General features: G+C 41.5%; 1 protein-coding gene across 1 annotated transcript in view; it reads left to right on the top strand.

The window, feature by feature from the left end:
* The first annotated feature begins 358 nt into the window (after nt 1-358).
* Nucleotides 359-9,708, top strand: part of IL1RL2 (interleukin 1 receptor like 2) — a 48,309-nt gene continuing 38,959 nt past the window's right edge. Inside the window, 5 exon segments of the mRNA XM_012807923.2 lie at nt 359-403; nt 2,848-3,012; nt 3,892-3,961; nt 4,753-4,987; nt 5,602-5,797. Coding sequence (XP_012663377.2) covers nt 359-403; nt 2,848-3,012; nt 3,892-3,961; nt 4,753-4,987; nt 5,602-5,797 — 711 coding nt within the window.

The following is a 9,708-nucleotide window of genomic DNA, read 5'->3' as shown; positions in this document are numbered from 1 at the left end:
GAGTACTTTGTAGGAGTGGGGAGGAGGGGAGTGGAGGTCCAGGCCACTATTCAACAATGAACTTAGACTCCTATCAGTAGCCGCAAGTGGACTTCATCTGTTTGCTATCTTCTAAAATGGATTAAAATGTGTCATGTTATTGTTTATTAACTTATTATCATTTACATCTCCAAAAAATGATAATGGCAATATTTGCATAGACTTAGACATTTTTCTGAAGGCTTCCATTTATTTTCTCTTTTAACACAGAAAGTAGGCAAAATGCATGCTCTATAGCTCAGACTCTTAACGGTCAGAGAGCCCTTTCCACCCAGTCATTGCCTCCTGGTTCTTACCTCATAGCAATTCTAAGGGGCCGATGGCTCTACCAGTCCCTGGGAAGAAGGGAAATGTGGCAGATGGGGTTAGGGGTTAGGGCCTGAGAAAGTCTGCTGTAAATGTTGCTTCCACCGTCTACCTGGTGCAAAACCTTAGATAAACTACGTAAGCCCCATACATAAGAATGTCCTTACCTATAAAATGGGTATAATACCCAACTCATAGAGTTGCTTAAGGGTTGAATAGATTAATATGGTAATCTATTTTATCAATTAATTATATCAAACTAATACATATATAAATATCTATTTATATTATAAGCATGGTGCCTAACATACATCTGGGCCTGATAAAATAGTAGCTTTGTTAGTAGCAATTGTATGAATGAACTTACTTGGTTATCTCAAGTCCCATTAGAATGTGTGAATAGAATGGGCAGAAAGGGGTTGTGAACTAGAAGTGGCCACTGACATGAGGGATCCTAAAAATAAGAGCAAAGTACAATGTAAATGAAGTTTTCCATGCTGCTGGACCCTCTGCCAACCCTCAACATGAAAGGGTGTGTTGTGGCCTAAAGAAAGAGATTTGTTTAATATATTCCTGAGGGATTTAAATTCCTCAGTAAAATTTTAAAATGCAAGAGTTTATAAAAATTTAAAAATCTGGCTGGATGCAGTGGCTCAAGCCTATAATCCTAGCAGTCTGGAAGGCCAAAGTGGGAGGATCCCTTGAGTTTGGGAGTTCAAGACCAGCCTGAGCAAGAGTGAGACCTTGTCTCAACTAAAAAAAGAAGAAAAAAAATTAGCTAGATGTTGTAGTGGGCGCCTGTAGTCCCAGCTACTTGGAAGGCTGAGGCAGGAGGATCACTTGAGTCAAGAGTTTGAGGTTGCTGTGAGCTATGATGCTACAGCACTCTAACCAGGGTGACAAAGTGAGACTCTGTCTCAAAAACAGCAGCAACAGCCACAACAGTGAAATTAAGAATCAGCTATCAGGGAGGCACTTGTGGCTCAAAGGAGTAGGGCGCTGGCCCCATATGCTGGAGGTGGTGGGTTCAAACCCAGCCCTAGCCAAAAAATGCAAAAAAAAAAAAAAATCAGCTATTAGAAAAAAAAAATCAGCTATTGCCTATACAGAATTTCTCACTGGAAGAATTCAGAGAGTTTTTTCTTCATGATATTTTGGTCATGTTACCAGTTAATGTATTTTTTAGCTAACCATTTGAAAAATCAGTGCTAACTACCATTTAAAGGTCATTTTGTTTTTCCTTTTCTCCATCAGATAACTCTTCCCAAGTAAATGCACAATATGTTTTTTTGGGAAGGGTCTCTGGAATGATTTCATGTTAGGTGCTCTAGTTTCAAAACTGACAGTGCAGAATTTATACTCAGATCTCTCCCCACCAGAAACTGGAGCCAAGTGCCTGGCTGTGTCAAAATTCCATGTTCTCTGTAAAACAGAACCTTCTGCACTACGAGGTATTCTCTGCCCATACCTGAAAATCTCAGAATATATTTTCTTAACTTTACTACTTATTCATTGTTTTATTTTACAGATAAAATACTACCTGTTTTATTTTACAGATAAAATAAAAAATCTAATGGACATTTTCAGAGACTACATGACATATTCTATCATAAGAGTTTGAATGTAGAAGCGGGTATGAGAAACTAGTCATCTTCTAGTAAGCCAGAAATCAAAGACACTTGCAAATATGTAGAACAATGCCACTTTTCTCAATAAGTCTGTTTTAGAAAGTACAGTTATTTTTCATAAGTTGCATGGCACTTATGTTAACATATAATGGGTTTTTTATTGCTCTTTAAAGTAAATAAGAAATTAGATATTCTAGAATCCTTCCTTTAATTTCCCATATAGTAACATGAACAGGCATAACTCTTACATAAACAAACGCACTTTGGAATCCTCAGTACTTTTTAAAATCTGCTAACCACTGACCTAACTCAAGAACTTTTGCTGTTAATGAAACAATAATTGCATCTCTCTCTATTGGGGGGGGGGGTTGTTTTGTCTCATTGTCTTTAATCTCACAAAGACCATTAGGAATAGCTCCTCCAGGAATCTGTTAAATGGAGATTACATATTATACCCTTTCTTATGTCTCAATGCCCTCTGGGATAATTCTGGGGTGTTCCCTGATGGCCAGGGCAACAGGTCCTTGTTGCTATTGTCTTACTGGGAAATTTTAGGTAGGAACAATCCTTGGCTGAGATTGAGCCAAGGAGTTGAGAACCACCATGGGATGTCTGCCTTACAGGGGTTAATGAGTATGACTCCAGCAGATGAATATTGCCATATTCCTTAGAATCAATTTTGGATGGCTTCCACTTTGGGGCGATCCATTCAGGCCAATGCTGGTCATGCAATAACTGTTCAAATGGAATCTGGAATCAAATAAATTTATAGGGACACTTACAGAGACGACTTGGAATAAATTTAAGCAGACATTTCTGGTGATGAAAGACCGGCTAGAAAATTAGGCAAAAAGACTTCCAACCCACTTCCTAGTGTGATGCCACGTTCCTTCCTATACTCCACCGCGGAAGGCAGGTCTGCCCCGCCCACGGTGGCGGCGGGTAAATACCTAGGCACGAAAATGCCGTGACCGGGTTCGGGTCCGCGCCAGATTTTTCTCTCTCCACGACATCCAGCACGCCCCAGTCCGGCAGGCAGGTAGACACCGGGCCGGGAGTCTGCGGCTGAGCCAAGTACGGGTTGGTCCCTGATGGTAGGAAAGGTGTGCAGGAAAAGAGGTGGCAAAAATGTGCTCGCACCGAGGCCCGCGAACAAGACCGCCGGGCGGGATCTGGGCCGGTCGGGTGACTCGGGAGAGCCGACTCCGACTCCGGCCCGGGCGTCGAGCCCGGGTCTACCCGCAGATCCTGCGGGTCCGGCTTCTCCGCGCGGAGCCGGTGTTGGGGTTTCTGTGCCGACCGCCGGGCCCAAGTGGATCCCGAGACCAGGGCCACGCAGGGGAGGGGACGCGCGCGCACAGGTGGGGACCGGGGGCTGCGGGGCCGGGCGGTGGGGGCGCCTCGACCCTCCCGCGGGCTCCAGACGTCGCCCCTGCCCAGCTGCCAGGTGGCAGAGGGAGACGCCAAGTGGTCGCCGCCGCCGCCTCCCAAACCTCCGCGCCCACGCTCCTCCGCGGCGGGTCTGCGCTCCCCGCCCTCGATCCAGAGGGTCGCCGCCCGGAGTGAGACCGAGACAGGCGCAGAGATAGTGTCTGGGGAGACGCGGGGACCAAGATGGAGGGCCCCCTTTGAAGAAGGGACAGTCATCTTTTATTTTTGTTAAGACAAAGTAAAATAACTGAGGAGCAGAGTAGAAAGAGACCAAGACCCGGAGAGCTGTTTTCTCTATAGCAGGAGGAAGAACGGATTACAGGTCTTAGAAGAGAAGGGAAAGAGGGGCATTACTCCCGGTGGGGATCGTCTGGGCAGACGCCTCAGCGATCCCGACGCGAGCCGTGGGCCGGGGGGAGGGCGCCCCTCCCCGCTGCGTCCCCCCTCTCCTCGCCTTCCCCTGTCACCTTCTTCTTTCCTCCTGTAGCCCAGCATGCGGGTGTGGTCCTTGCTGCTCTGCGGGCTGTCCATCGCTCTTCCAGCATTTGTCAGAGCAGGTACGTCGGGGGTGTCCTCAGGTTGCAGAGACAGCCCTCCTTCTCCGGCCTCCAGGCGCCTCCTGGGGAGCCCCCTGGCGGACTCCCGGGGATCGCCTGAGACCTGCACCTGGCTAATGACTCTCCCCGTGGCCAGGCCGAATTCTGCGGAATGGGAAACAGCAAGTTTCAGTTCGAAAGTGCTCTGGTGCTCATCCCCACATGTCACCATTCAGCTTCGAGTTGACTTTGGAGAGGAGAAGGAGTTAGACAAATTTGCAAAAATGTAGAGTTAGGTGTTTCCTATGCCAAGGATTATTTAATGACCGTAGTGGAACCAAAGAAACCATCAACAGCACAACTTTCTAATAAAAAATATTAATTTGGTACAAATGAATTTGAAAAGTTCAGTCAGTTTTTTTTTTTTTAACAATCCATTTTGGGATGAGATACTTTTTACTCAAGACAAAGTAAAATAACTGGGGAGCAGAGCAGAAAGAGAACAGGACCAGGAGAGCTCTTTCTTTCTCTGTAGGAGGAGGATGAAAGAATTACAGGTCTTAGAACGGATGGGAAAGAGGGAAATTACTCCAAATGGGGAAGAGGTTGATGAGGAGGAGGCTGAATTCATGGTGTCTTATGGATACATTTGAAGAACTTGGAATTGTATTTTCAAATCAGCAGGCTATTTTTGGGACTAAGGAGATCCCCAAATAAAATTTCAAATTGACTAGAAAATTGAAGAGGCATTTGTTAAAACTAGTGTTTTCTTATATGGTTAATTATTTTTGTTTTTCCATTTCTTTCTCTAGATGTATGCAAGGTCATTAGTATGCCGAACGAGACGACTTCTGTAGACGGGCCTTTTGCTTTTAATTGTACATACCCTCCCCTAACATCTGGGGAAGTCAATATAACCTGGTATAAAAATTCTAGCAGAATCCCAATCTCCAAACACAGTGAGTCTAGAATTCACCAGGACCAGACTTGGATTTTGTTTCTCCCCTTTGCATTGGAAGACACAGGAATCTACCAATGTGTTATAGAGTAAGTTCCTCATTTGAAATAGAACTAACTCATATATATATATGTGCATATATTAATTCTTTCAGGAAAATTTGTAAGGAATTTAGAGAACTCTATGAGAAGAATCATTTCATATAGTTTTTATAATTGCTGCAAGACATTTTTCAGTAGACACGTTTTAAAACAGATTTGTAAATTGTTTTTGGAACATGATATGTATCTTTTCCCATTGAATGGTACCTTGGGCTCACAAGGTGTGTTTGTCCCTATATTACTGCTGCCATCTTTCTTGGAATACCAAACGTTTTGGGAACATATCCAGATAGGAACATATCTCCTTTAGGCCCTTTTCATAACGAATGTGTGCTGAGATTTAGCAGTTAAGCATTGGATATATTCCAATCCCCACCCAAGGCCCTGTGCTAGGAAGAAATTTAAATGAGTGACACAGGTCTCAAGGGGCCTGTGATCAGCTAGATAGCATACGCCCCATCAAAGGCAGCTGTGTATTCAGCTCAAGACCATCTTCTGATTTTTCATGGTTTGCCAGCACCTTCAAAATTCTTTGAAGATGAGCCAAATCATTTGATTTTGTGATTCTGTAAGAGCTTATGAGGCTTTCCTCTTTCTTGCAGGGGTAGAAACAGCTGTCACAGAATACATTTAAACCTAAGTGTTCATAAAAAGTATTGGTGTAACGGTTCCAGAAATGGTCTACTGAATTTATCAGAGGAGTACAAACAAATTCTACACGTTGGAGATGATGGCAGTCTTACATGTCATTTGATCTTCCCAGAGAGTTGTGTTTTTGATTTAATAAAGTGGTATAAGGTAAAAAAAAAAAAAAATCTTCTATCGCTATTTCTCTTCCTCTTCTTTAAGACCCACTTGTCTCTTTTTTCTAGGTTAAGCTTTATTTTTAAGGCAGAATTGGTAAAGAAATTTGGGTGCCAAAAATGCAAATAGATTTGTTAGCTAGGATCTATTGATAAATTTTACCCTGCTAATTATTTTTTTAAAATATGTGATTATTATGGCTCTGTAATATTGTCTTATTTGGATCTACCACCTCCCTCTAGTTATCCTTGTGTTATAGGCTGTCCTTCCCCTTTTTTTCCCTCTAACATTAATTAATTAATTTGTTTGTTTGTTTGAATGGGTACAACATGCATATGGTTTAATAATCAGAAAGTATTATGCCATCTCTGGGAAACCTTTTCCTGTTCCTGTTTTATATTTACTGCAAGCCCATCTTTCCTTCCCCAATATGTGGGTGCCATTTTTATGCAAACAGAGCATCTTGCATTCATCTTTCTGCACCTTGTATTTTCACCTTCAAATGTTCTCTTTTCTGGGGTACTTTGCCATCTGCTGATATGGAAGTCATGATCCTTGGCATGAAGAAACACAGGCTAGTTATTTGATATTGGAATTAGTTTTCCCTAACCACTGATTAGCACTTGTAGGCAGAACCATCTAGATCATGAATTTCCTTTATGAGAATGCTTTCATCTATTAATTTAATGTCTTTCATAATGATAGAATTATGCAAATTTTTTATTTTCTCTTAAGCAAGTTTTGGCAAGGTTTTGTTCTCTAGGAAATTTCCTATTTCATGAAAGGTTTTATAAACTGCTGGCAAGTTGATTGACATTTCTTCTCTATCCAGGCTGTCACAAAAGATTCTAGCTCTCCCTTTTTCTTTATGGTGGAGTAATATGCTACAGGATGCCTGTACCACATTTTATTAATCCAGTTATGTGTTGTGGGCTCTTGGGTTGTTTACATGTCTTTGTGGAAAATCATATGGAGATACCTTAAAGAACTTACCGTAGACCTACCATTTGGCCTGGCAATCGCAAAGGAAACAAGGTCATTTTATAAAAAGGACACCTGCACAAGAATGTTTATAGCACACAATTTGGAATTGCAAAGATGTATTGTCCATTTTTTAATCTTCTTCTGAACTGCTTACTCACATATTTTGGCATATTTCTTTTCCTGGTTTGATTTTGTTTTGATTTTTGTTTTGTTTTTTTGCCTTTTTCTTACTAACTTACAGGAGATTTTATTTATTTCCAAATCCTGGGTACTCAATTTAGCATGCATTAAAAAAATGCCATTTCATTGAAGTATAACATATACTCATATAATGTACCATTCTGGTCAAGCCCAGTGGCTCATACCTGTGATTTCAGCACTTTGGAAGGCTGAGGCAGGAGGATTGCTTGAGGCCAGAAGTTTAAGACTAGCCAGGGTAACACAGTGAGATCTTGTCTGTACAAAAACAAAGTTAAAAAAAATACATCAATCATAAGTGGATGAGCTTGATGTGTTATCAATAAATAATACACCTTTTAACTCCCCTTCCTATCAAAGTCAAGAAAGAAAATGTAACTAGCACCTCTAAAGACACCTCTTGCAAGAACCATGCCTTCCTAATGCCCAAATGTAATGATTCCCCTGACTTACACTGTGATAAATTAGATTTGCCAGTTTTTGAACTTTATTTAATTGGAATAATATTATATGTAGTATTTTGTGTCTTGCTTCCTTGGCGCCACAGCAAATCAATGAGAATTATCCATGCTGTTGCAGGTGGTAAGAGACCATCCCCTTTCATTGCTATATAGTACTTCATCATTATCATTGTTATCAGACTGGAGTTGTTTCCAATTTTTGAATATTATAAATAAAGCTGATGTGAACATTCTTATATGCTTCATCCACTCATGAATGCAATTTTGTGTAGCAAATTTTATGCAAGAGTGGAATAGTAGGGTCATACTGAATGTGTTCAAAGTTGGTAGAAAATGGCAAGGCTTTTCTCAAACTAGTGTGCAAATTTTTAGTTCCAGCAGCAGTGTATAAGAGTTATTTATGTTGCTATATTTGACAACACGTAGTATTATTAGTCTTTGTCGTTTTTGCCGGTAGAGTGACTGAGTAACTGTGTGCTATTTTGGCTTTATTATCATTTCACTAATAAATGACAAAGGAAATCTTTAATATTGCTTATTGGCCATTGTATGTTTGTGAGTCTATGTGTGTGTGCACCTGTGCATGCGCCTGACTTTTTCTGTTGAGTTCTTGTGAAAGTATCTGGTCTGCTTCTCTGTTTCATTGTCTTCTCCAGGGTCCCTATGCCTTTTCTACAAAGGGACAAACAGTAAATATCTTAGGCATCTTAAATATCTGCAGGACAGATGGACTCTGCTTCAACTACTCGGCTGTTTTGGTAGTGTAACAGTAGTTGTGGACAATATGGAAATGAATGGGTGTGGTTGTGTCCCAAAAACATTTTATTGAAAATTATTACAAATAGCAGTGAGCCAGGTTTGACCCATGGTAGTTGCCAGCCTCCTGTCTTATATATTTCTTATTGATTTGTCATAATTCTTTACATATCTAGATATCAGTAATTGTTAGTTACAAGCGTTGCAGATATATCCTCCTAGGCAGTGGCTTGCCTTTTTACTCCCATAGTAAGGTTTTAAACTTTCTAATTTTAATATGGTCCAACTGAATAACTCTTCCTTTGTGATTGGCACTTCCTATGACTTGTTTAAGCATCTTTTCCTACCCCAAGGTACCAAGGCATTTTTCTGTATTATCTTCTAGAAGTTTCAGTGTTTCCCTCCTTGATGTAGCTGTAGGCAGGGTTAAATTTAACTTTTTCCCATACAGATTTATACTTTACCTGCCTTTTTCACATTGCCTTGCATGTCACCTTCAATTTAAATCAAACGCTTTGTACCACCACATTATCTTACTGCTTATCCTTCCTACTTATTATGACATTAGATAAGTCTTGGGGGGTTTCTGTACATCCTCTGCCTTTTCCTTTTCCTAAATGTTGTCTTGGTGATTGTAATTTCTACTTCTGTAGAATTAGAGATGGACTCCAAAGCTGTGATTAATTAACAATCCTGAGTGGGCATCAGTTTTTACCCAGTGAGCCCTTCAGATGCTTGGCCTCAACCTCCAGCTGAAGCAGATCACCCGTGGGTGGGCCCAGGCCATTTATTTTATATGCAACCCCTGGGCTTGAGAAGGCAGAAGAAGGCCACGAGGCAAGCAGTATGAGGAGGGGGAAACATGTCCCACAAGCTTAGATTCAAGGGCCCCCGTTATGGCTCTGCTTTTGCCACTAACTTGTTCTCCAACCTTATACTTGTGTCATTCTTTGGGCCTCGGTGTTTTCATCTGTAAAATGAGAGGGTTGGAATCCATCCTCCGAGTACTTGGATCCTGTTATCTTCTTGGTGCCATGTCAGACATTGGGGATGTAGTAATGAGAGTCCTTGTCATCAGAGAAGCTGCAGTTCACCAGAGGAAGTAGGTAAGTCAACTAAGAATCTGATGATAGCATGAGGTGAACGTAGAGAGAGCAAAATTAAACCAGACGCTGGGAGTGTCCGAGGAAATGCTTCCTGGAAAAAGTGACTATTACACTGTGCTTGAAAATCAATTAAGCTGGTGGGGAAGGGAAGGCAGGTGGGTCCTGAGAGGAAATGAGCAGAGGGAGATGGAAAACGGTGTTTGGGAGGGAGGGAGGCTAGGTGGCGCTAGAAAGTAGAGACCTTGTATGCAAATTTAAACATAGCCCTTTCTCAGATAAGGTATTGTAACAGCTAAATTCTATCCCCAGGATTATGACATGATTAAATTGACATCTGAGAAAAGTCCTGTGGGCACGATAGTGAATAAGCTGGAAGGTTTGAGAACGGCAGCGTGTTGAT

The sequence above is a fragment of the Otolemur garnettii genome, unplaced genomic scaffold (genome assembly GCF_000181295.1).
Source record: "Otolemur garnettii isolate 467f Iridium unplaced genomic scaffold, OtoGar3 scaffold00079, whole genome shotgun sequence".
NCBI lineage: Eukaryota > Metazoa > Chordata > Mammalia > Primates > Galagidae > Otolemur > Otolemur garnettii.
The sequence above is the reverse complement of the archived record's forward strand: the minus strand, read 5'-3'. Positions and strand labels throughout refer to the sequence as shown.